At 36.8% G+C, this 27,586-nt stretch overlaps 1 protein-coding gene across 1 annotated transcript; it reads left to right on the top strand.

The window, feature by feature from the left end:
- The first annotated feature begins 999 nt into the window (after positions 1–999).
- On the top strand, positions 1,000–26,340 carry LOC113115907 (protein Niban-like). Its single transcript, XM_026283643.1, has 14 exons — positions 1,000–1,238; positions 16,102–16,232; positions 16,346–16,474; positions 16,563–16,677; positions 16,753–16,917; positions 18,663–18,778; positions 20,539–20,643; positions 20,935–21,097; positions 23,103–23,290; positions 23,535–23,681; positions 23,972–24,082; positions 24,195–24,302; positions 24,615–24,726; positions 24,805–26,340. Exons 1-14 carry the CDS (start codon positions 1,184–1,186, stop codon positions 25,770–25,772), a joined length of 2,613 nt encoding a protein of 870 aa, XP_026139428.1. The 5' UTR covers positions 1,000–1,183; the 3' UTR covers positions 25,773–26,340.
- Positions 26,341–27,586: the final 1,246 nt, after the last annotated feature.

Here is a 27,586-nt window from a genome sequence, read left to right as displayed (position 1 = left end):
AAACATTTTCACCTAAAAAGTAAAACATATTAGATGCTAAGTCAATATATGAGATATGTCATGGGCTAATTTAAGCAGTTAAAAAGACGTAATTATGACAAAAAAAATCATTTCAAATCTAAATACCTGTCAGACTTATGACATAAAAAAGTAAATAAAGTTATGAGATAAAAAGTCTAAATAATGAGGTAGCATACTAATAATAATTATCATATAATTATGAGATAAAAGTCGAAATGTTATGTCATTATCAGGATATATATATATATATATATATATATATATATATATATATATATATATATATATATATATATATATATATATATATATATATATATATATATATACCATTTTTTTTTTAATGTGGCAGAAATGGGTTTCCAAACACAAAACACCATGGAGATGACAATTTTTTTTGGACTTATAGTACATTTACTGCAAAGTTTGCCTCTAGGGGGAGTAGAGTAATAACATAAGCATCACAGCCCTTATAACTTGTAAACTTTTTATTTATTTGTTTGTTTATTCATTTATTTTAATTTTTTTTATATATATATATAGAATTCATCCTGAATAGCAAAACACAAAATGCATCTGTAAAACTTTGCGTCGACTCTTCTATGTGCGCATCTTTTTTAATTATTATGGGTAACTCCAACCAGAGGACGTACCCCACCTTTATTTTCTTCGTTTTGTACTTTGTAGACGATCCCTAGAATACATCGCCTGATTGAAACAAATATGAACTAAGTTCTGTTCTACATTCTAATACTTTTTAAATGAACCTTTGTCTGCCATATCTTGCCACACGGTTAAAAGGCCTATAGCCTACTGCCTTTTTCACATAAACATTTTCAAAATAACTTTTTGTTGTTGTGATAATATAGCTACAAACGGTTTTTGAGGTGTTTATTAAATACATTAAGAAACCAAGCAGTTTAAAGTCAAAACAGTGCTGTATAAAATGGCCATAGCTGCTGTTGACAGATGTTGACAGAGCTGAGAGGATAAAGCGGGCGGCGCTGCAGTTTGAGGAAGTCTGAGATGCTCGAGTCACAGTTTACTCGCGCTCGTCATTACCGTTATCTGACAGTCAAAATAGCCGCTGCGCTTCAAAACCGAATCGGACAAACGGGAAAAAGCCTCCGCTCGAGACCGCCGCGACAAACCACGCTGCACAATGGGAGCATCCTCATCCAGTCTGTTGGACGAGAGTAAAATAAGCTACATACGAGGTAAACTGGCTTTCATTTGGTACTATAAAATCTGTGGACCTACGATTGCATCTTATGTCTAATGCTGAGACCAATAAGTTGAGTAACGTTAGCTTGAATGACTTTCTGTCATAAGATAGGCTACTCTTCTTTTTTCCATTTCCCCAAATTTCTTGCATTATTTTTTTTATGTCAAATTCAGCGTCTAACCACTAAATTGTTATGTCATAATATCAGTTATAGCAGGCAACTGAATTCCAAGAATAACCTTACCTAATAATAACTTTACGAAACACATCAAACATGGGTTTGAGAACTACTGTAGTGCAGGAAATGTCATCCGTTTAGGTTATACAGTTGAGGCAGAGTGCACCTCCCAAACCACACGCCCACCCCACCTTTAACCCACTTATGAGCTGATCGTCATGCAGTAGCTGTTTAATATTTCCATTTCCACATTACTAGTTACTACTCTGCATTTAAATAAATCAATGTGGAAGGTGTGACCTAATGGTTAGAGAGTCAGACTTTTGACTCAAAAGTCAGGGGTTCGAGTCTCTGTATTGGCAGGCATTGTTTGGGGGGTTAGGGGGGTGCCCACTGCTCCAGCGGTGTGTATGTTGACTACTCACTGCTGTGTGTGTGCTCTTGAATAAGTTAAATGCAGAGCTCATATTCAGAGCATGGGACACCATACTTGGATCCACATCATGTCACACACATCACGTCAAATAATGAACCATGCTCATTTTGTGAACCTTGTTGTAATGATACAGGTTGTAATTAAAACAATAGTTTCCAAAAAAGGAAATTTCCTGAAAGTTTATGTGGGCCATCCATGATGTAGATGAGATTGTTTCTTTAACAGAAAGAATTGGAGAAATTTAGCATTACATCACTTGTTTACCAGCTCCTCTGCAGTGAATGGGTGCCGTCAGAATAACAGCTGATATAACCATTTCTACAAATGTTCAACATCTTGTGAGGAGAAAAGCTGCATTGCTTGTAATAAACAAATTCAACGTTAATGTCATTAATGTTTTTAACATCAAACTGGTTACAATACAACTCCTCTAACCATTATATTGCATTCTCAAGTGAAAAAGTCGCCTTGTCTGAAAAACAGTTGTCTTGGATCATGCACGAAACAAACACAGATCAAGCATGTACAAGTGAAAACAGTACTAAACATATATGTTGGTGGATTGACTTTTTCACTGGAAGAAATATGGGCTCGTATTTTGGCCGGAAGCAACGGTTTCCTGTTAAAAGGCCTAGATGATTGATTTATTTCTTCATGGACTGGGGTTGTGTGCATTCCTTGTGGATTATTGTGATGTTTTTCTCAACTGTTTCAACTCTCATTCTGACAGCACCCATTCACTGCAGAATTATGTGTACTATTGGTGAGCAAGTGATGTAATGTTAAATTTCTTCATATCTTTTCTGATGAAGAATTAAAGTAATCCACATCTTGGTTAGCCTGAAGGTGTTTAAATTTGAGCAAATTTTCATTTTTGGCTAAACTATTCCTTTAATATCTAAGAAATATCATATAAACAACATTTGTATTGTTTCTAAATATCAGCATATTCTTTTTATTTTGCCCTAGGTGCAAATTTTTTTAACTTAGGGCCTCCTTTATGTATAAGTGTCACTAACTACTATATGACATACAATGCACTTATTGTGTACATGTCTATAAATATTTTTACATTGTACTTAAAAATACCTGCATGTAATTACAGCTCTGTAATCACATCTATAATTACACTGCTGACCCTACCTTAACTCAATATTAAACCTAACCATACCATAGATCCTGTCCCTAACCTGACCTGTATCCCACCCGAAAAGGATTTCACAATATACTGTAGCATGAACACAATAAACACTTTGTACCTGACAATTATGTGTGACCCTGAACCACAAAACCTTAAATCGCTGGGGTATATTTTTAGCAATAGCCAAAAAAAAAAATGGGTCAATGTATGGGTCAAATGTATGGGTCAAAATGATAGATTTTTCTTTTATGCCAAGAATCATCAGTATATTAAGTAAAGATCATGTTCAATGAAGATATTTTGTACATTTCCTACCGTAAATATATAAAAACGTGATTTTTGATGAGTAATATGCTTTGCTAAGAATTCATTTGGACAATATTAAAGGCGATTTTCGATTTTTTCTGCACACTCAGATTCCAGATTTTCAAATAATTGTATCTTGGCCATATATTGTCCAATCCTCATAAACCATACATCAATTATTTAGCTTTCAGATGATGTATGAATCTCAGTTTTGAAAAACTGACACTTAAGACTGGTTTTGTGGTCCAGGGTCACATGTAAGTATCGTAGGTAAAGACAGTTAATATAAAGTGGGTCCTTCTAATGTGTCTGACATGGAGACTGTAATGTAAGTATTACCACAATTTCCATTTCATATTTATATTCAAGTACAGTACAGACCAAAAGTTTGGAAACATTACTATTTTTAAAGTTTCTTCTGCTCATCAAGCCTGCATTTATTTGATCAAAAATACAGAAAAAACAGTAATATTGTGAAATACAACTTAAAATAATAGTTTTCTATTTGAATATACTTAAAAAAAAAAAAAATTATTCCTGTGATGCAAAGCTGAATTTTCAGCATCATTACTCCAGCCTTCAGTGTCACATGTAACATCCAGTCTATCACATGATCATTTAGAAATCATTCTAATATTCTGATTTATTATGAGTGTAGGAAACAGTTCTGCTGTCTAATATATTTGATGAATAAAAGGTTACAAAGAACTGCATTTATTCAAAATAATAAAAAAATTATAATAATATTCTAATAATATATTTTCTTTGCTATCACTTTTTATCAATTTAACACATCCTTGCTGAATAAAAGTATTGATTTTATTTTAAAAAAAGAAAGAAAAAAAATTACTGACCCCAAATTACTGACCTGTAGTGTATATTGTTATTACAAAATATTTATATTTTAAAAACATAGCTTCTTTTTTTTTCTTTTTTTTTATTCATCAAAGTATCCTAAAAAAGTATCACATGTTCTGAAAAAATATTAAGAAGCAGAACTGTTTCCAACTTTGATAATGAATCGTCATATTAGAATGATTTCTAAAGGATCATGTGATAATGATCCTAAAAATTCAGCTCTGCATCACAGAAATAAATGATAATTTAAAGTATAATAAATGTAAAAACAATTATTCTAAATTGTAATAATATATCACAATATTATATTTTTTTTTCTGTATTTTTGTTCAAATAAATGCAGGCTTGATGAGCAGAAGAAACTTCTTTCAAAAACATTTAAAATAGTTATGTTTCCAAACTTTTGGTCTGTACTGTATGCATTCCACTGCTTTTTTGCCACACTTTTACAATCACTGATATACTACCTTTGTGAATGCACTGAAGTGTGTATGTGATTTCACTGGAATGTCACACATTCTGAGCGCATATACTGCAGAGAATGGCTTTCCTTCCCCTGATGGGGAGCACAGCTGTTCCTGCATAATGTGGATTGTTTTGCTCTTTTTTCATCTGGCCAGCAATGAATAGAAAGTATTGGACCAGAGTGGAAACTCATTCCAACATTCACTTCTCTTTATTGTTCAGTCTTTTCAGCTGAATATTTACTCCCAAGTTTTTTTTTGCTGACTTAAAGCATTATGAATGCTGGATAAAAAGGTTGCCTTGCTAAATTCTGTTAAAGTAGTTTGCATTGGAGCTTTGGTTTATAAGTTTAAAAGTGCATTTCAAGGGAGTGTAATTGAACAAACTGCACATAGTTGTTCTAGGAATTATAATGTCCCCAGTTGCAGTGATATTAAGGATGCCTAATACAGGTGGACAGATACAAATATTCTATTATGATCAAAGGAGAATGATAGACTAATTATAAAAGCTGACATTGTGACATCACATTCATGTGGTTCAGCTAGTAAATTATTAGCAGAATAAGACTCTGGGTTATAAACTGAAACAGAAAGGGCTTCAGTCTTGGAGTGAATACCTCCCTTGTGCGCCAAAAACTCAAGTTATTTGCCACGTCCTCTTGGCTTTTTTGGGGGGGGGGGGGTGTGGTTGCATGAATTTATTCAGTGCTGTCCAATGTATACACATGCAAGTTAAATGAGGAGTCCAGGATCACTCCAGGGTTTGTGCGGTGTTAGAATGCTGTATGTTTGATAACATTAGTTTTTTGTCTCATAACAGTTCATGACATGGCATTAAACAGTCATCATTTCGACGAAAACTTAAAGACATCAAGGGGTGTGGGCTGACGTAACAGAAACAGAATTTGTCCTTAATTATGATGCTCTATTCACCACTCTCTCCTCCACTCAACTCCTAAATGATGTCATGGATTTTAGCACAAATTGAAAGTTTATTTATGCCAACACATAAAACAATAAAAAGCAAAAATCTGGAGATATAAACAGAATTTTGAGAAAAAAAATGGTCAGAATTTACAGATGTAAACATTGTAAAAATTTACTTGTAAGATATCTTTATAAGTTTTTTAATACATATATTTATGTATAGTTATTTTTGCAGGTGCGTAATCATCAAATCAGTGCATCATTTTATTTGACCAGCTAACTTTACATTTAGAATGTAACATCCTACTAACTTTTAAAATTCCATTCCATAATAAAGTTAATTTATTAGTCACATATATCAGAGATTTAGCACAGTACCACTTTGTTAAAACTTGAACGTTTGTGAACTGTGACTTGTGTTGACCAGATTAATAGATGACATATTGCTGATGAAATGCAGTTGGAATCCAGTTCGTGTTGCTGTTTAGTCATCACATGAACTGATATTCAGATTATTTTCATAGACTTTTTTTTTTTGAAGCTGACTAGGTCATAAAAAATTATCAGTCCACATTCATTGACGGCACTACTCCAAGCATGATGGACTCAGCTCAGAGCAAATTCTTGTGAAAGGAATCAGATGACTCAATCATTCTCTGTTCCTTGTCCCCTTGCTGTTATATTGACAGCAGGGATTAGAAGATAATTGTGCAAATCTGCAATCTGGATCCACTTTCCTGATGCAGCTGTTTGGGTGCTTGGAAGAAACATGCCGTCCTGCCTTCAAACTGAGCTTCACATCATATGTTTCTTAATTTAAAGCTCTCAGTGGGGCTCTAGGGTGAATGGCATTGGTTGTTCACGGTGTCCTTTACTCACCATGCGGGAGGAAGATGTGTAGGGCAGAGGCAGACGTGTTTATTTTTCACCTTTCCTTTTCATATGCTGAAGGTTTACATTTTCCCCGGCATTTGTCCTTTGATTACAAACGTGTCCAAACACCTTGAAGATATGCAGCTTACCTTATCCTTGTCTCTATTAGGACCCATTCCTATCACACAATGCAGAACGCTCCTCATAAATGAGCTACAGAACCTGCCAAGATTTGTTTAATTAAAAAAAGAACAATAATTATATAAATAATAATAAAGATTAAGATTCCACCAGTAAACACCAGATTTGCTTCACTTTTTTTTTGTGCGAGAAAAGTCAATGGTGCGTTCTTGTGAAAATTGAAATGTGGTTTCTGATGGCTTTCAAGTGGGTTGCTAGGATGGTTTTGAGTAATTCCTAGGCTATTTCTAGGTAATTTCCAGGATGTGTTTTAAAGGTATTCTGTGTGTTTGCTGTGGTGTTGTTTGGTGGATGTTATAGGTTACTTGAAGTGTTTTTTTAATGCATTGCTTTGCTCTTTCTAGGGGGTTTTGGATGATTGAGAAGTGGCTTTTAGGGTGCTCCGGGTGTTTGCTAGGGCATTTCTAGATGATTGCTAGGGTGTTCTGTTGTTGTGCTGTTACTATGGGGTTTCAGGTGATTGCTAGGGTGTTCTGTTGTTGTGCTGTTACTATGGGGTTTCAGGTTATTGCTAAGGGTGTGCTGTTGTTGTGCTGTTACTATGGGGTTTCAGGTGATTGCTAGGGTGTTCTGTTGTTGTGCTGTTACTATGGGGTTTCAGGTGATTGCTAGGGTGTGCTGTTGTTGTGCTGTTACTATGGGGTTTCAGGTGATTGCTAGGGTGTTCTGTTGTTGTGCTGTTACTATGGGGTTTCAGGTGATTGCTAGGATGTGCTGTTGTTGTGCTGTAACTATGGGATTTCAGGTGATTGCTAGGGTGTTCTGTTGTTGTGCTGTTACTATGGGGTTTCAGGTGATTGCTAGGATGTGCTGTTGTTGTGCTGTAACTATGGGATTTCAGGTGATTGCTAGGGTGTTCTGTTGTTGTGCTGTTACTATGGGGTTTCTGGTGATTGCTAGGGTGTGCTGTTGTTGTGCTGTTACTATGGGGTTCAGGTTATTGCTAGGGTGTTCTGTTGTTGTGCTGTAACTATGGGGTTTCAGGTGATTGCTAGGGTGTTCTGTTGTTGCGCTGTTACTATGGGGTTTTCAGGTGATTGCTAGGGTGTTCTGTTGTTGTGCTGTTACTATGGGGTTTCAGGTGATTGCTGGGATGTTCTGTTGTCGTGCTGTTACTATGGGGTTTCTGGTGATTGCTAGGGTGTGCTGTTGTTGTGCTGTTACTATGGGGTTCAGGTTATTGCTAGGGTGTTCTGTTGTTGTGCTGTAACTATGGGTTTCAGGTGATTGCTAGGGTGTGCTGTTGTTGTGCTGTTACTATGGGGTTCAGGTTATTGCTAGGGTGTTCTGTTGTTGTGCTGTAACTATGGGGTTTCAGGTGATTGCTAGGGTGTTCTGTTGTTGTGCTGTTACTATGGGGTTTCTGGTGATTGCTAGGGTGTGCTGTTGTTGTGCTGTTACTATGGGGTTCAGGTTATTGCTAGGGTGTTCTGTTGTTGTGCTGTAACTATGGGGTTTCAGGTGATTGCTAGGGTGTGCTGTTGTTGTGCTGTTACTATGGGGTTTCAGGTGATTGCTAGGGTGTTCTGTTGTTGTGCTGTTACTATGGGGTTTCAGGTGATTGCTAGGGTGTTCTGTTGTTGTGCTGTTACTATGGGGTTTCAGGTGATTGCTGGGATGTTCTATATGTTTTTTTACTGTGTTCTCAGCTTAGGCTTTACACAGTGATTTCTAGGGTGTGTGAGTTGTTTTTTAAGGGAGTTTACTTGGGTGTTGCTATGTGGATGGTAAGGTGTTCTATGCGGATGCTAGGGTGTTTAAGGTAGTCTGTATAATGTTTGATTGTGTGGTGTTAAAAGTGATTGCTCTGGTTGTTCTAGGTGTTTGCTAGGGTGTTACTAGGGCATTGCTAGGGTGAGGTAGGCATTTGTTAGGGTGTTCTGGGTGTTTGCTAGGATGATTCTTGGCTGGTCGGTAAACTGTTCTAGGTTCCATATGTTTTTTAGACTGTGGTTTAGTGGTTATTTATTGGTCCTTCTTATTGAAAGTTACTGATAAGTCAAAAGAGCCCACCCAAGTCTTTATGAAATTTTGGCTCAGATCCTTCCTTCAGTGTATATCTCAAAGAGTGTTATCATCCACCAGGTGAAAATCATAAATTGTGCATACAGTGCGGAACAAGAGGTTTAAGAAGTTTTGAGAAACGTGTTTTTGGGTGTGTTTATGCTGTTGGGAAGAGTATCAGTCAGTGAATCATTTTAAAGTTGGGAGGAACAAGAGCTTCATTCTGGGACCTCATCCCAAACCTCCAGAGGAGAACAGCTCAACACTGAGAGACAGTTTAAAGGGAAAGTTCACCCAAAAATGAAAATTCTAGCATGAATTACTCACCGTCATGTCGTTGCAAACCCGTAAGACCTTTGTTCATCTTCGGAACACAAATTAAGATCATTTTTTTCTAAGATATTTCTTTCTGACCACACATTTGTGTGTGCGCGTATACTGTCTGTTTTCTTTTTTAATTTTATGGAGCTACGAGAATATTTTTTGTACACAAAAACAAATATAAAGTATGCATGTACATCCCTCTGCTTATAAACAAGGTGCAGCACATCGGGTTTCTAAGTCAGAACGCAGCATGCGTTGAACATGCATTGAATCCTGACACAGAAGATAGATTGAATAAAGTTGTTATTTTTGTCGTTGTTAGATCTGTTACTAAATCTGATTTTGTATCGCAGATTTTCGCTGTGGCCTCAGACTTATATATATATTACTTGAGTTATCAGCTTGTCACATTACAGTTTGGATTCACAACTTTTAATGGTTGAAACATCCTCCCTCACAAACCCACACTGACAGAATAATATAGCTCCTACAAGAACGTCTCACATTTGCCGAACCACATGCTATTTTTTAGTTTGGACTGGAGGGATAACAGAGAGAGAGAAAGAGAGCATTCCTATCTGAAATGTTAGTTATGGAGCTGCCTGTCTCCCTCGTTGGGCGTTTCAGGCTACAGAGCTCTTCAGCAAGCCAAGAGGTGATGGGAAAAGCAGGCTCTTCTCTGCTAGCTGTCCAAACCACTGGACTTATAAGTCAACATCAAAAAGAATTAGACAAGTGGTGTTGCCTGTAAAACATTGTAAAGTGCTGTAAAACAAGACAATAAAGCATAATTAGCTGGCTGTCTACAAGTAGCTCGCATTTTTAAAACTAAAAGTTCCAAAGGGGGTTTTGAAAGCAGTGCCAAAGAACCGTTTTGGGTTCCTTAAAGAACTTTTCAGTGATCAGTTCTTAAAATAACAAATGTTTTTTCATTATAATGTAAAGAAAATTATTATAAACTAAAGAACCTTTCCAAGAAAAAAGTTTTCTGTAATGTTAAAGATTTTTCATGGAACCATTAATGCCAGTAAAGAACATTTCTTTTTGAAGAGTAATGTGCTAGAAATATATCCTACATCTTTTACATAGGATTATATTTTCAGCTTTCAGAGATACTGGTACTGAAAAATGTTGTAGTTACATGGCACAGAGAAAGCAGCAGTTCAATGCAAACACTCAGTTTACTTATACATTCTGCATCTTACTGTCATTTTTATAAATGTCATGTTTTGGCAGCATCTCAGGGTGTAGGACATTTTGAAATATGCTGATAGAGAAAACCCTTTTTCCAGTCCCATTGTGAGGACTGTTATACAGGGAATGCAAAGCACTATTCTTTCCATTTTCAGTTTCAGAGGGTAGATTAAATCTTTGGCCTCAGCTGAGGTGTAAAGTTTATACTGAACCTTTCATTTGGTTTCACAGCTGCCTCGGATGTTAGCAGCACAGTTATCAGGAAATGACTTCACTTCACATATAACACATAAAATATAGATGCTTGATTCTTTTTCTCACTAAGCTTTGGGTTGCATGATTGAGTGTTTGATATGTTTTTTTTTAGAAACATTGTTTTTGTTGACCTTTTGTTGATTGATTTCACATCTATCTTTCGCTCAGCTCTTTCCTGCATCAAGGGAACATGCATACAGTATGTAGGGCTAAGGATAAGGGACATATAAAACAACAAAACTAAAGTCCCAGACACCATCCTCTGTCAGGATACCAATGATCAGGGGAGAAACTGGAGTCGGGGGCTATTTAAAAACTAGTTTGTGTGTGGGGAGATGAAGGAAGTTTAAGACCAAAGTTAAAGTACAGATGTGCAATAGTCTGTAAAACAGTTTGTATTTATGAATTGCACAGGGAGACACAGATCTGCTGAACTCATAATTGGACGTAATACATTTAATATGTTGTTCACCAGTTATATGTTGTTCGTCTATGTTCACATTGATATAGTTTGGTTGTCTGTAAATTGATGAAAAGTGAAATTAAAGGGATAGTTCACCCAAAAAAGAAAATTCTGTCATTAATTACACCCTCATGTCGTTCCAAACCTGCAAGCCCTTTGTTCATCTTCAAAACATAAATTAAGATCTTTTTATGAAATCCAAGAGCTTTTTGACCCTGCGTAGGCAGCAACAGAACTGAAATGTTTTATGGCCCCAGAAAGGTTAAAAGGACATTGTTAAAATAGTCCATATGACATCAGTGGTTCAACCAAAATGTTATGAAGCTGAAGGAAGGTCTTACAGGTTATGACAGAGTTTTCATTTTTGGGCGAACTATCCCTTTAAGACATTTGGAATGTTCAAAAGATTTCCATTTCAATAAATTGAACTTTCTATTCATATAAATAAGTAAACAAGTAAATAAAAATGGGAAAAAAAATCCTGAAAAGAATAAATGTTTATTAAGCATCAAATCAACACATTAGAAACGATTTCGGAAGGATCATGTGATACTGAAGACAGAAGTAATGAAGATTCAGCTTTGCCATAGATAACATTTTAAAATGTATTACAATTTTAATAATATTAAAGCAAAGTTTTTATTTTATTTTTGGTCAAATATAAATGAAACCTTGGTGAGCAAGAGACTTTTAAAAACATAAAAAAGCATACTGACCCCTAACTTTACTTTCCATTTTGAGTTTCAGATGGTAATTTAAATCATTGTCACTTCATGTTAAATGGGTCATGTGATGCGATTTCATGTTTTCCTTTGTCTTTGGAGTGATAAAAGCTGTTTGTGCATACAGAAGATCTGTAAAGTCACAAATATTTAAAGTCTCAAATGCAAAGAGATATTCTTTATAAAAGTGAATGCACAGCCACGCCTTCATAAAACAGCTCGTATGAACACGCCCCCACATGTCCATGTCACGATGTGGGAGGATTTGTATGACACTGCCCAAATGTTCACACAAAGAAAGGAGGCATAACTTATATCCTCGCTGTAGTATTGTTGCCATTGGCAGCATGTCGTGGAGACTGTGTGTTTCATTGCGAAATCCAAACTACATTGTTTGATCTTCCAAAAGAGGACACAACTAGAAATTAGTGGTAAAACTTTATTTACAACATTGTTCCAGAACAGTTCAACCCAAATATTCGAGTGTATGCACCGTATTTTACAGGGGCCTGTTTCCTGAACCTGGTAAAGGGCGTAACTTTTCTGTCACATGCTTGTGGTATTCAGCCAATCACAATGCACTGGATAGCTGGCCAATCAGGGCAGGCCACGCTTTTCAGAAAGATGAGCTTTGTAAGAATCAACGTGTTTCAGAACGGCGGGGCATAGAGAAGCAACATTAATGTACAGTATGTGGAAAATAATGTGTTTTTGAAATGTTTACACATTGCATTACTCCAAATACACAAAATAATGTTTTTTTAGCAATGTCATATGACCCCTTTAAACCTTCCGCTTTATTTCACAGCTGCCTCGAAAGTTAGCAGCCCTTGGGTTCACAGGAAGTGACCACTTCACAAATAACACATACTATTTAATAATATTACACAATATTACTGTTTTATCATATTTTTGATCAAATTAATGTAGCCTTGGTGAGCATAAGTGACTTTTTGTTAAAATATTGTCATTACATACAGTATATATAGTATATAACCATATATATACTACTGTTCAAAAGTAGTATATGTAGTGTGTGTATATAACTATAATAAATGATTCAGCTTTTTCTCTCTGGTTTCTTGATTTATCTTCATCAATATATCCTAGAATTACATCGGACCTGTAATAGGCACCAATTATATTTAACTATCCCAATTACCAAGAAAGGCCCACTGCCATACAGAGATACCACTATCACTGGTAGCTGTTTGAAATCTCAGTCCAGATGAAAGGATGCTGAGGTCAAACATAAAGACTGTGTATTCATTTTTCCATAAAAAGCTTCCTGGGATGTGTATTAGATATGTCCTCATTGTAATACCCTTTTGAGCTCTTGTACTGTTCCTCTTCATGGTTTAAGCCTGTAGCCAGTGGTCATTCTTAAAACCTTCAAAATTCAGTGGATTTGGACAGTGTGGTACAATATCAAAATGCTAAGCGCATTACTATAAGTACTGACTGACAGTGCTAGTGTTGTGAACATGGTAAGAGTTGTGCTCTTATCACAAGTGTGAGTTAGTGTGGTGTTTGTGTCCTCACAGGAAACCACTTTTCATGTCTGTGCCCTCCTCAGAGCAGCTGTCTCTTCTCTAACTCACTTAATACAATTCAGCTCAAGTCAATCCAATTTTATTCGCACAGCATCTTTAAAAACAACTTTATCCCTGAAAGTCCCTGAAATCTCATACTCTAATAACAATGAAAACTCCTTTAAACGAGGGGGTGGGGGTTACAAGGAGGAAAGAAATCTGCCTCAAATAAGCAAACTGTCAGAATTACTGTTTTAAAATAACTGGTTTTAATTTTCTTTTCTTTTTTTTATAAGTTACAATACGTTTTTCTAAAGATGGCAATTTCTCAGCATTTGAAATGTGACACACTGCGATCCAGCAAGAAGTAAGCAACAGTAATAGTGTTAGTAGAGTAGATTATTTTGCAGTAATAAATGTAAGCTTGTTTGTGTTTTGATGTAGCTTGCCTATTGCTTATTTTGAGATGTAAACAATATATTGTGTTAATTCAGTTTTTTAAAGATGATGGCAAAAGTATTATTTTTTTATTATTATTATTTTTTTTTTTTTGCTTGTCCTTACTAGTGGTTTTTGTATTTCTACTTAATATGCTAGTGGGTGATAAGAATCGATTATTGTGTTTGTATAATTTCATATTCTCATAAACTTTGCTCCCTTTTAACACAGGAATTGTCACTCCAAGAAAGACAGAGTGTGTATCTTCTTTTTATTTTATTTTATTTTATTTTATTTTATTTTATTTTATTTTATTTTATTTTATTTTATGAGAGATTTATGTGAGGAACAGGGAGACTTTAATCCGGCAGTCAGTTATGAATAAATTGTTCAGTCCAATTTTTGAACCGGATCAAATGGTTCAAATGAACAGGGAAGATTATCCGTGACTAATGATTTCTGTTACTTTCTCACTCAACTCCACAATGATGAAAAGATGCCAACAAGTTTTAGCAGATGAGATCAGCGATGGTTACATGCTTACATTGACAAAATATCATTCAGGTAAATGTTCAACATTAAAAATGAATTTTCCTCAGGCTCTCACTGAATCTAGACTCCACCACATCCCTTTTTGTAATCCCAAATCAATTGTATGATATGAGTCATTATGGTGACCATAGCTGGACCACAGGTCAGTTGTATTCTGTCTTTTTCTAAATTGTCTTAGACAGTGTTTTGCATTGCAGTGGTAATGGTTAATATAGCATGTCTAATGTGCCCTGTAAATTACATATTATGTAGCCGCTGCCAGTGGATTCATCCAGACATTCAAAATTTCGGACTATTTAATCCTTGGCAGAAAAATGTTTTTCCAAGGAAAGTCAAAGAATATTTCCCTCTAAAAACTTGGAAATTGGGATCCAAGCCCAAGAGCTGTTGCAAATAAAGTTTTGAATTTAGGCTGCTCAGTGGAATAATGCTGATCTATGCCAGGTCATTTTGGCAGTTCAGTCAAGTGGTAAAGATGGCTCAGTCTTTAGGAATGAGTCACAGACTTTCTCCTCCCTCGATAAAATGCATGATCTCACTGAATTAATTTGACACCCTTCAAGACTGTAGATATTGTTATATGTATTATTGTACAGTAAAAACTTTTATTGTACTTTGGTCATGTCATCCATTCCTAGTCATGCATGCTTCGACAAGCTGTAGCTGAATTTGGCACAATATATACTACACTTAATATTCATAAAAATATGGCTTAATCTTGATCTCGATGGGTCTAGTCTTGATCTGGTTCCTGAATTGTTAAGTCTTGTCTGGATCTGGGTCTTGAAGGGTCTAGTCTTGATCTGGATCTCGATGGGTCTAGTCTTGGTCTGGATCTCGATGGGTCTAGTCTTGGTCTGGATCTCGATGGGTCTAGTCTTGGTTTGGATCTGGTTCCTGAAGTGTCAAGTCTGGTCTTGATCTTGATCTCGATGGGTCTAGTCTTGGTCTGGATCTGGTTCCTGAAGTGTCAAGTCTGGTCTTGATCTTGATCTCGATGGGTCTAGTCTTGGTCTGGATCTGGTTCCTGAATTGTTAAGTCTTGTCTGGATCTGGGTCTTGAAGGGTATAGTCTTGATCTGGATCTCAATGGGTCTAGTCTTTGTCTGGATCTGGTTCATCAATTGTCAAGTGTTGTCTGGATTTGGGTTTTGAAGGGTCTAGTCTTGATCTGGATCTTGATTGGTCTAGTCTTGGTCTGGATGTGGTTCCTGAATTGTCAAGTCTGGTCTTGATCTGGATCTTGATTGGCCTAGTCTTAGTCTGGATCTAGTTCCTGAATTGTCAAGTCTTGTCCGGATCTGGGCTTGAAGGGTCTAGTCTTGGTCTGGATGTGGTTCCTGAATTGTAAAGTCTGGTCTTGATCTTAATCACGATGGGTCTAGTCTTAATCTGGATCTGGTTCCTGAATTGTCAAGTCTTGTCCGGATCTGGGCTTGAAGGGTCTAGTCTTGGTCTGAATCTTGGTCTCGAGGGGTTTAATCATTGTTCTTGGTTTTGGAAAGTCTGGTCTTGACAACACCTCTGTACTAAATTTAAATATTTGTAACTAAACATTTTTCATGAGGAAATTACAGTTTATTATATTTAAAAAATATATGGTAACACTTTATTTTAAGGCATCCTTGTTATACATGGTCTATGTACTTATAATTATAATAACAAATAATTATGCATAATTACATGTAAGAAACCCTAAGCCAAACCCTAACCATATAGTAAGTACATGTAGCTGATTAATATTACTCAGCACTTAAATGTATAATTACACTATAACAAGGACACCTTAAAAGAAAGTGTAACCATTTGCCTTAAGTGTAATATCAAATAACACACTACAGCTCAAAAATAGTTCTTAATTTGTGCTATAGTATGTTAGTCAATCCATACAAATAAGTGTTTAGGTACATCACGAGTGCGCATTCAATGCAGATAAGCATATTTCTTTTTCACAAGGATAATCTGATCTTTCATGTGTGTACAGGCCGGACAGAGGCTGGGCTGAAGAACTTTAGTCCTCATTACAGACGGCAAAGCTGTGTCGCCTTCTTTTGCCACCTGAAGGATGAGGTGGAGCAGCACAGAGCAGGACAGGCCCAGCTCCTCAAACAGAAGGTGAAAGCATAAATATCTGACACTGACAATATCAACTTAAGTGATGGTTTTTGTGCACTCTCACTTACATGATTTACTCTCACTGACACTAGTACTGTATGTTTCACTTCTAGGAGCCTCTGCAGGCCTCAGAGGTCCTGTACACGGACAATGTGCTTTACTTTGATGACAACAGAAAGTGGAGAGAGAGATTTGTTGTGGTCCGTGCCGACTACAGCTTGGAGCTACATGATAACCAGGAGGTTTTAAGTTATCTTCGATCATTTACACATAAAAGGCACTTTTTCTGACAGAGCATTCTCTTGATGCTGTAATATTTCATGCATCTAGTCATATACAAAGGGAACCCCTGCCCGCCACAAACTCCTGCCAACAGGGGGCACTGTGTTGACCTCAGAGGAGAAATACACTGCCGTCGTAGACAAGGCCTTTCCTGATCCTAATGGTGAGTGTTTGTCTGGTTCTCCATCCTGATCTCTCTCTCTCTTCCCGTTGGAATGAGTGTTTGTGTGTCGTTCAGGTTCTAAGGAAGAGCCCACCGTTCCTGTGGTGGCAGTTCCCGCTCCATTTCCTGTGTACCTGAGGCTACCTTACAGACGAGACTCGTACTTCTGTTTCCAGCAGGAGGAGAAGCGTGCCTGCTTCGTCTCGATCCTGAACGACTGCATTCGGCATCAGAACCAAGGTACCAGATCAGCACTGCCTCGGTCGTGCACTTTTTGACTTGGCATTTGTAGTCTATGATCAAATTTGTGAATTATACCCCAAGGGGAAAGATTCCTACAGAATTTCTGTTTGCTCAATTTGAAAGTACTTCTTGAATCTGTTCTGACTAATTCTTCGTACAGCCACCCAAAAGCAACACGCTATATTACAGTAGTGAGGCTGATCAGAGGATACCTCAAGCTGCATCTGGCAACCTCTGCTCTTGCATCAGTTTACTACTGTTTTTCTGTGGTGGTCATGGTGATACGCTAATAATATCCAGAATCGCAATGCTCTCTTCCTGTGTACTCGCTGCTTAGCGGTTACACTGCCTCTGCAGAGCACTATGTGTGCAATAATCTTCTACTTCGTCACACAACTGCAAAAGACTCCACTTTCACATCTTCATGCTTCATGAAGTGGGTGAGAGGAGAGATAACCACTACATAAAGCAAAATCAAACTGATGTAAAGACCATTTTTACATTAAACATAACTGTACTCTGCTTTCATCTGCTATTGTAAATCAGATTATAAAAGATTTAGAAATAAGTCTAACAACTGAAGGTAGGCCTATCATTCCTGTTTGGCATGAGATACACACCAAAGTTTACTTGGTAACACTTTATTGTAAGGACCAATTATTCTGCTTATTAGCATTCATATTACTAGAATATTGGCTGCTTATTAGTACTTATGAATCACCCATTAATGACATAGTGAATATGTGTTCTCTATTCTAAAGTGTTACCGTTTACTTCGGGTTAAGGGTCAAATCATAAACCCTTATTGGGAGAAATAATCAATAATAAATTGACATCAGTAATATCAATACAGTAAATCTTGGTCAAATTAATTAGCATAAGTATAGGCCAGATAGACTTTAGTATAGACTTTTCTGTATACTTGTATTTATTTTAAAAGTAGAATGAAAGTTTAATCTCTTATTAATTGTAGTTTAAATTAATTATACTAATAGTTGAATTAGTGTCTTTAATGTCTTTAAAGAATTAATGTCTTTTTTTGAAAGGGTATTCTTTTGAAGTTAGTTTATTTTATCTACAAACAAGATAAAAGTAGACACTATCTTAAAATATGTCAATAATATATATATATATATATATATATATATATATATATATATATATATATATATATATATATATATATATATATATATATATATATATATATATATATAAAATCTAAAACTGTTTATTTATTAAGAAATAAGTTTAACTTAATTATTAACTTAATTATAGTTATGATTATGGAATGGATATATGTCCACTAAATCAGCTTAACATCGAAAAAATTAAGAAAGAGCAGCCTTCAAATATTTAGTTTTAATATTAATTGTATTATTTCATAATTATTTAGTTTTTAAATAGGTAAGATACTATCACACTACTGAAAATGCATTGCATTAGTTGCAATATTTAGTTAGTTAATCCTCAACATTGAATGCTAGATTGTTTATTTCCTCCTTATTTAGCAGTACAAGTCATTTAGGGTTTAGGGGTGATGGGTTTTCCCTTTTTTCACCCATTTACATATTACGCAAAAGCCTTTCATCTTATTTGGCATTTCCAAATCATTTCTGTCTTGGTGTTTTTCTTTCTTCTTTCTTCTGGAACCAGAAAAGAGAAGTTGCTCGCGTGATTCTATATTACACAATCGATTCATCTAACAGAGCTATTCTCTTCTCTCTGTTATGTCTCTGCAGATTATCTGAAGAGCATGGAATGTGAGGTGCAGGCTTTCCTGAAGGCCATTCACTTTTACAGGCAGGAGAAGGGTCACTATGAATCATGGGATATGCTGGTGGGCACTGACTGTCAGGTGGGCCTCCTGGTCTCCATATTACTCACAAGCATGTTTTGAATGCGTTTCCAGAAAGGCAGAGTCTTGTTTTGAATGAATCAGATGAGTCATGATGAAGTGTAACTGAGTAATGCCGTGTGATTAACGCAGGCATCAGACAGTGGTCAGCAGGCCGCTGGAGTCGGGACAGAGCTGCCGGTCAGGGATTCAGGAGTGTCATGCTGATAACATCCTCAGTGGACAGTTAGTCATGCTTGACTGAAAGTTTTAAATGCGTGCTTTTGTAACCAACATTTAAATATGTTAGATAAATTATTAATAGGCAGAATTATTTAAATGATCATTTAATATTTGAAAATTGACATTTAATAACTTGTTTAATAAGGTGATACTACAGAAGGACATGATCATCAGAAAAATAAATAAAACTAATTTTATTGTTATAGGAAAAATGTCCCCTAAGAAGCTTAGTACTCGCACACAAACCTTTACTTTGCTCATTACCTTTCTCATTGTTGTTGATTTGAAGCAAAATTAAAGGAACTAATAAGTTACATAAAGTTTTAATGAAGCAATTGAAGCACTTACACGACTTTTAAAATTTTAAATAGGGTAATTATAACCTAATACTTTTTTCCGAAGTAAAAAAAAAAAGTGACGCGACATACAGCCAAGTATGGCGACCCATAACCAGAATTCATGCTCTGCATTTAACCCAATCAAAGTGCACACACACACACAGCAGTGAACACATACACACACACACACACACACAGCAGTGTGCAGTCATTTATGCTGCAGCACCCAGGGAGCAGTTGGGGGTTCAGTGCCTTGCTCAAGGACACCTCAGTCGTGGTATTGCCAGCCTGAGACTCGAACCCACAACCCTAGAAATAGGAGTCAAACTCTAACCACTAGGCCACAACTTCCCTAACCTTCTTAACACTGCCTTTAAATTAGCACGCACTTTTGTGTTCCCCTATAGAAACTTTGCATTGACTCGCAGAACTCTTGCATAACTGCCCTAGTGAGCACCACAAAATATTGATGTGTTGTTCCTTACAAAAATTCAGTCCAAAGCTCCTGTTGTTATAAATCTCGAGATCACATACAGGATTTCCTGTAGCTAGCTACTTAAGGAAACACATCTGCCTCTATTCAACTATTGTTAGGTCTAATTTTGAAAACTAATTCGGCGGACAAGGTGTTGTTGTTTAAGGAAACTAAAAACAGGCACAAAAAAACTATTTTACAATTAGTCACTATCACGAAACAAACCCTGACAAGGTGATGTAATGTTCATCTTCTTAACAAATCAATAAATAACATATTGTTTCATAAATTATGATATTATATCACGCCACTGTTCATCTTGATCATTATTAGTAAGAAGAAATGTTTCTTTAGCACAAAAAAAATTAAAATAAAATAAAAAATTCAGCGTAAGAGACTTCGTTCAGACACATTGCAAAATCTTACTGACCTCAAACTTTTGAATGGTATCGTATAATATAAAATAGTATATATACAGTATATTATTATATCATAGAAAAACAGTTTGGTCAGTTTAAAAGCAGTCAATTTACATATATGGCATAATAATGGACTCAACTGCCACATCTGTGTGTGGTGGTTCTGTCTGTTGAAGACTGCTTTATTGCTATGACATCACAACAACTCTTTTGCTGTTCCTCCATGAGTCGGTGCCGTGTGGGTGTTTTGTGTCTCGACTCAGTCTGGTATCATCTTCAGTAGTGACTCCCTCTGCCTCTCTGCAGGTGCTGGCTAACCTAGTGATGGAGGAGCTGCTGCCATCACTGCAGACCGAGCTGTTGCCCAAGCTGAAGGGAAAGAAGCCGGAGAGGAAGAGGGTGTGGTTTGTGGTCAGTGAGATCAGCCTCAGCTCCTCCTGTTTATTCTTAGAACTTTGACACGTTGTGTGTTAAATGTCACACTCAGGCAACATAACCATTCTGGGGCATTCTGTATAATAGTTTATAACATGAAAAATCATTCTCTTTCATGGCCTGTGCCAGTTGGAAGAGGCCACTGCTCTATAAAGGGACTATTAGGCAACAAGTAGACAAAGGCAGCTCTATGTTCATGATGAAGTGGGTTTATGATGGCCATATTTAAGGTGTGAAAGATTTTTCTATTTTTTTCTGCGTGGTTAGACTGTGGAAGCGACGTATGAGCTTGTTCATGAGCAACTGCGAGAAGGTTTGGAGAGTCTGAAGAACGAGTGCAGAGAAGCCACCAAACAGCAGGAGGCACTCATTCGCTCAGACATGGACCAGATCATCAACTCGCAAACATTCCTGGAAACTAAACTGCAAGGTACATGCAGACAGTCATAGAGCAGATTTATTTATTTAAAGAATCTTACCAACACCAAACTGACTGAAAATACGTCATGATGAAGAAAAAAACATATATAAGTCGCACTGGACCATAAGTCACATTTATTTAGAACCAAGAACCAAGAGAAAACATGACCGTCTACAGCCGCGAGAGGGCGCTCTATGCTGCTCAGTAGAGTCCTGCATGGGTACGGGGGACCCGCAAATTTGGCTGAAACGGGTGAAAAATATCTAACTGTGTCGGATACGGGTGCGGGTCGGGTTGGAAACAGGGGAAACATGGGTCTAAACACGGATTCAAAACAGTCAGGTGCAAACGTAAAAATAGGCCTACGTTCCACTTTTAAAAAATCACACCCGCGCGAACAGCTGCATGAGTCATTAGTTAACAGACGTAAAAAGACCAGCCAGCTGTTTTTTTTTCTTCGTTGTTTTTGTTTTCCGTTTATATATATATATATATATATATATATATATATATATATATATATATATATATATATACAGAATCTGAATGAAAATGTGTTTGATTTAAGCCTATTTCAAAATTTGTGTCATAAAATTATATCGCGCATACAGCTCAACTAACGCAATCGTTATAAAGGTGTTTAAACAACAATACACTTCCACTTGTATGTATTTGACAATCGGAATATCAGATATTTCATTCGATAGCTAACACATTTGTGAATATGGGCCTAATCCTGACTTGAAGCACAACCTTAGACGGTGGTATGATTCGCTCTTTTGTTGTTCTGTTTTGTTTCAGGATCAAAAATACAACAAATGAAAGCGTTTATCTGTATTTCCCGCTGATGAGAACTATGCATATACATTAAAAAAAAGTCAATTTTGTATTTTATTATGAGATGTTTTATTCTAATGTGATCAGTGACTCAAGCATTGATGGACCAAAGAGCACGTATTTCGACATTTGCAGTAAAAACGTGAAATATAAATTCTAAGACAATGCATTTATTACAAATAATATTGAAACGTCTGTCCAGACATTGGAAAAATATCAGTCCACATGCGTTTTATATTTAATATGAGGGAAACAGACATGCATGCATGCGTGACACAAAAAATATTTAACTTTTAGGTAGCAAAATATTTTTTAGTAATTCTGTCAATTACACTAAGGTTATTACATTGTCTGCTATATATTTGCTTCTTATTTATTAAATACGGGCAATTGATTGATAAAACATTGATCAAAATTAAGATAAAATGTATTAAAAACGAATATATTTTAAAAAGAGTTTCCATAAATAACTTCTGTATGACCTGGCAATAAAATTAGAAAAAAGTGTGTCTAATGTGTTTGGCTTAACTGATTTGATTTCGGGTGCGGGTCGGGTGTCGGTTCTATTTTAAGCGGGTACAGGCGGGTGCGGATTTACAAAATCGGACCCGTGCAGCTCTCTGCTGCTCAGTGTCAGTCTACAGGAGCAGTGAGCAGCATACAGCGCCCTCTAGAGGCTGGAGATGGTCATGTTTTCTCTTGGTTTATGTCAAATTAATTTCGCACCTGACTTAAGTCACAGGACCAGCCAAACTAGGAAAAAAGTGCGACCTATAGTCTGGAAAATACGGTATAACCCCCCGGAATAATATCATTGCTTTATTATTTATCAGTTTTATTGAATAATATTCTCCTTTATATGCTACTTATTCTTTTTGATGTTATGAATAATATGTTTAAAACAAATCTAGAGAGTGGTAACTACACTACAATTTTGTGAAATGAGTAAAATCTTTGCTAAATTACTCAACTAATGAACTCGGACTTCTTTGACATGATAAAATCTTGTTTAATGGCCACCAGTGGCAGTGGAAGCGTATGGCCAAATTAAAAATAATTTAAATTTGATTACTCTATTGAAATATTCTTATGCATGTAAATGTAGTAAGTGAGACATACCAAATATATTTTCTGTGCTGTACTGCACCATTTTGACTCACTTTCTGTCCGTGTTAAGCTCTTGTATCAGAGCCAGCCGTGAAATACTGTTCAGAGAGCGTGGCTCCATACCTGACCTCGATCCTGGAGGAGCTGATGGGTCCGATCAGCGCAGGCTTCCAGGCCATGAGGCTGCTGTTGGAGGACGAGCTGACCCGGATCTGCAAGGATTTCCCTCAGGGGGGAGTCACGGATGAACTTCAGAGCGTAAGAGAGTGCAGGACATTTACAAATAATACAACACTCTGCCACATGGGCTTCAGATAAATATTTATCATGTAGCCAAGGCTACATTGCACAGCCCTTGAAGCAAATCAGGTAATTTTTTTCCCTTTGAGAGCAAAGTGAAGTGTTGGACAGCAGAGCTGACGTGATTAAATCATGTGGGAACTAGGATCATCTGAACTCAGACTGCCTTGAGTTCTCACGAGTCATGTCTGTCCGTTTGCAGGCTTTGCAGCAGCTGGGACGTGACCGGATGGAGGACTGTTACCAGCACGTGAACGTCCTGAAGGAACAGCTCCAGGAACTCCACAACCGCTTCAAGTTCTCCAACTCGACACGAGTAGTTCACGGCACCCAGAGTCAAATGCAGCAGGTGGGCGTCATCGGCAGCTTTTAGAGTGACTGGGCGTTGGTCGGCTTTTAGATGCTTTATGTAATGAAATAGTTAATCTGGCCTTCTGACTCAAGTGTAATTGCATTTTTCAGAACTTAGTAGTGGATATAAATTACTCCTGGAATCATAAATGTCATATAGACTGCTCCACCAAAAATGAAGTCAATGGAGAGCATTGCCTCATCTGGTCATGAACTTTGGTTCCCTCTACAGGTCAAGGGAATATAAATGAACTGAGGCATGTCTGATGTTTCTTCCACTCTTTTTAGTTGATGGAGAATGCCGTGCACACATTTGAGCTCCTGCTTCAGTCTGCCTCAAAGGATAAACCTGACAAACCGGCCTCAGTCATGGAGAAAGCCAAGCTCCGTGTTCTCAAGGTTGGCTTTGCCCACATTTACAAAGCGTAGACATTAAGCAGTACACCATCTCAACATTAGAATCATTCGAATAAATGTGACATAATCATTATGGAAACTTTTGCTTTTTTAGCAATTTGACTATGACAGCAGCACAATAAGGAAGAAGATTTTCCAGGAGGCCCTGGTTGATATCACTCTGCCAGCCATCAAGAGAAACCTGGCGCCTGCCTGCAGAACTGTAAGCACTATTCAGTCTTCTTTTGGAAACGACGGTTATTCTAGCAAGCTCTGTTTCTTATTAAATGAATGACTTCATTAACTAAAAAGAAGCAACCAATTAAAGTCAATTAGTAAACTCTGACTGCACTGTAAACACTATTATTAAACTCTTTCAGACTACTGTAATATGGTGTTCTGTCCGCGTTTAGGTTTCTGTCCTTGCTGACAGTAGTACGATGTGTTTGTGCCTGTTTATGCATTGTTTTAGTTAGATCTTATTGCACAAATGTAGTGGAGAAAACTTGTGTGAAACTTTTTGCTCGTTTTGCAGGAGCTTCAGAGTTTCGAACAGTTCGTCTTTGCCGATTACACAAACTTCGTTCAAGTGGAGAATGTCTATGAGAACATACTGCTCAACCTTCTGAATAATGAAGTGAACAAAGGTACAGTAAACCTCTTTAGCTGTGTGTTTTTGAGTGTTCGAGACACATAACTTATTCGTCTATGTTTTCGCTGCGCAGTGGTGAAGGAGGCAGCCAGTCTGAAGAAGAACAACCTGTTCGCTGACAGTACTGACCTGCAGTGTGTTAGTCAAAGCAGCCTGGCTGACAGCCGCACGCCGCCCCTCTCTGCCCCCTCCAGCCCACCACGAAGACCGGCCTCTGTGACTCTCTCTCTACAAGCAGAGCAGAAGACCACCTCTCGATTAGGGGGATCCGTCAGTGAAGACACCTATCAGACACACGATGCTTCAGTCATTCCCACAGTGACGATTACAGTGTCTTCTCCGGAATCCGTGGAACCTGCATCACCATTACATGCTTCTGAAACAACTCAACCAGATGTCCCACCAACATCACCCATTCCAGAGGTCTCAGAGACTGACGTTTCCTCAACCAAACCAGAAACCATCTCCTCTGCAGAAGACTCATCTGCTTCACAACCAGAGACACCTTCTTCGACAGCGAAGGATGAAGTTACAGAGGGATCGCCGGTTAGTACAGACCGAGCAGTCTATCTCAACTCAGCAGCTGAAGAAACTCTCGTTCCTCTCGAAACTCTACATTTGGAAGCAGATGAAGAAAGTGAAGGCGCAAGTCCTCCTAAGGCTGAAGTCGAAGAGGAATGTGTCCATGTTGTCCAACCTGACGTTAACCTGACAGTCAACGCTGAAGTTCTCCCAGACGTATGTGTTGAAGACACTGCTGTGGATAACAAGGCCTGTGAGGGAGCGCCTTCTAGTGATGAGGATAGGAATGAAACGCAAGATGGTCCTGCCCTGGATGCTTCTCCTCCTCTTGACTCAGTTCCCGAGGGTCCGGTAGGGGTCGCTGTTGCTTTAACATCAGAGCCGGGGAACCAGAGCAGCGCTGAGAGCACGGATTCACTGGAGGAGACGGCGGACAGTGTGCAGGCTATCAGAGATCTGATCATGGAGGTCATCGAGGTGGAGGACACAGTGAGACCTTGTGCTGAAAACAAGCCTTAAATCGTGGCTTTCTTAAATTTTGTGATGTTTCCATGTAATATTTCATATTTTTAGTTGCAGCATTTTATACACATTTACTGTTTTTAATAATAATCAAATTGTTGACATTGTTTTGAATTTTTACAAATATTTCGACTGGCATGAAAAACCAAATGCCAATGTAATGTCTTTTTGTAAAAAAAAAAAAAATCTATACACACACACACACACACACACACACACACACACACATATATATATATATTGAGATGGCTGTTTGTACTTGCAGTTTTTGTTCTTTTTCAGTACTTAAATGTAATGGTGAAACAATATTTTTTTTTTAAATGTGAGAAATTAGATGACAAAAAATAGAAGCTCTACATTTCTAGATGGTACACACATTTTGCTGGACTGACTAATTTATTAATGTATTGTACTGGTCTGTACAGACAACTTATTCTTCATGGTGAATAAAAGGAGATTGTGCTGATCACTAAACAATTATTTTGTACCATGCTGTAGAGACACAGTACATTTGTACATATGATTATAACAGTGAGTCTGTTAAATAAATGTACACAAAAAAAGAGACAGTTCATCAGTGCATCATTTTAATTCTTAAAGCTCAGTTCACATTAATCTATCAAAGCCATTTCTTCCACTGAATAAAAAATAAAAAAGGTAATTGCAACTTTTTATCTCACAAGTCAGACTTTTTTCTGACTCGCAATTGTGAGTTATAAAGTCAGAATTGTAAGATATAAACTCGCAATTCTGAGAAAATATCAGCGCCCCTGTCAAAAAAAAAAAAAAAAAAAAAGATATTGCAAATTTATATCATGCAATTCTGACTTTATAACTCACAATTGTGAGTTTACATCATGCTATTCTGTGAAAGTCTTGTAAGATAAAAAGTTGCAATAACCTTTTTTATTCAGTGGTGGAAACGGGCTTCCATAATGATCTGTCAAACTCACAGGATAATTATAAAATATGATATTTTTATTTGGATTTTATAAAATTGTTCCAGAGGCAGCATTTAGCACCTTACTTAAAGTGACAGAAGAACAATTTTCACAGCAATGAACCCTGGACATTATTAGGTAGTTAATTCATAAATATATCTAAGAGGAACAATGTTTACTTACACATAGGCTATCTAACACACACAGCATACTTCATACTTTTGATATTCATGACAATTTAGTGCAAGATATTTTAAAGTGAGTGATCTAGCTACATTATCAAGAAGCTGTTAATGCAGTTTATGCTTTTATGCAGTCAACTCTGTTCAATGAGAACAGGATAAATTATTATTTAGTGAATATAACTGAGAACATAGTCATTCATGTTCAGTGAATATACTTTATATTATTAAAGAGCACTCCCAAAAACCTAAAAAAGGTTGGCAAAATAAATAAAGACTATTCTGAGAACTAAATCTAACTCTAGTCATTAGTAACTCAGTTTTCTTGGTGGAAGCATGAAGCAAATTAAATTGTACGCTTCTGAATATACATCTGAATATAAAATAGGGTAGCACTTTATTTTACAGTCCTGTTTCTCATGTACATACTATGTACTTATTATATTAATTACAATAACTATGTAATAACTATGTACTACCCCTGAACCTACCCCTAAACCTAACCCTACCCCATGTAGTTACCTTGTATTACCAGAACTTTCTTAGATAAATACACTGTAAGTACACTATACGTACATGTTAGTACACGTACTGTAAAATAAAGTGCAACCTAAAATAGCATTTTGCATTCATATTTGAATGTACATGAACTATTGATCTTTTCCTTAATGAATAATTAAAAGTTATT

The sequence above is a fragment of the Carassius auratus genome, chromosome 2 (assembly GCF_003368295.1).
Source record: "Carassius auratus strain Wakin chromosome 2, ASM336829v1, whole genome shotgun sequence".
Classification (NCBI taxonomy): Eukaryota; Metazoa; Chordata; class Actinopteri; order Cypriniformes; family Cyprinidae; genus Carassius; species Carassius auratus.
The sequence above is the reverse complement of the archived record's forward strand: the minus strand, read 5'-3'. Positions and strand labels throughout refer to the sequence as shown.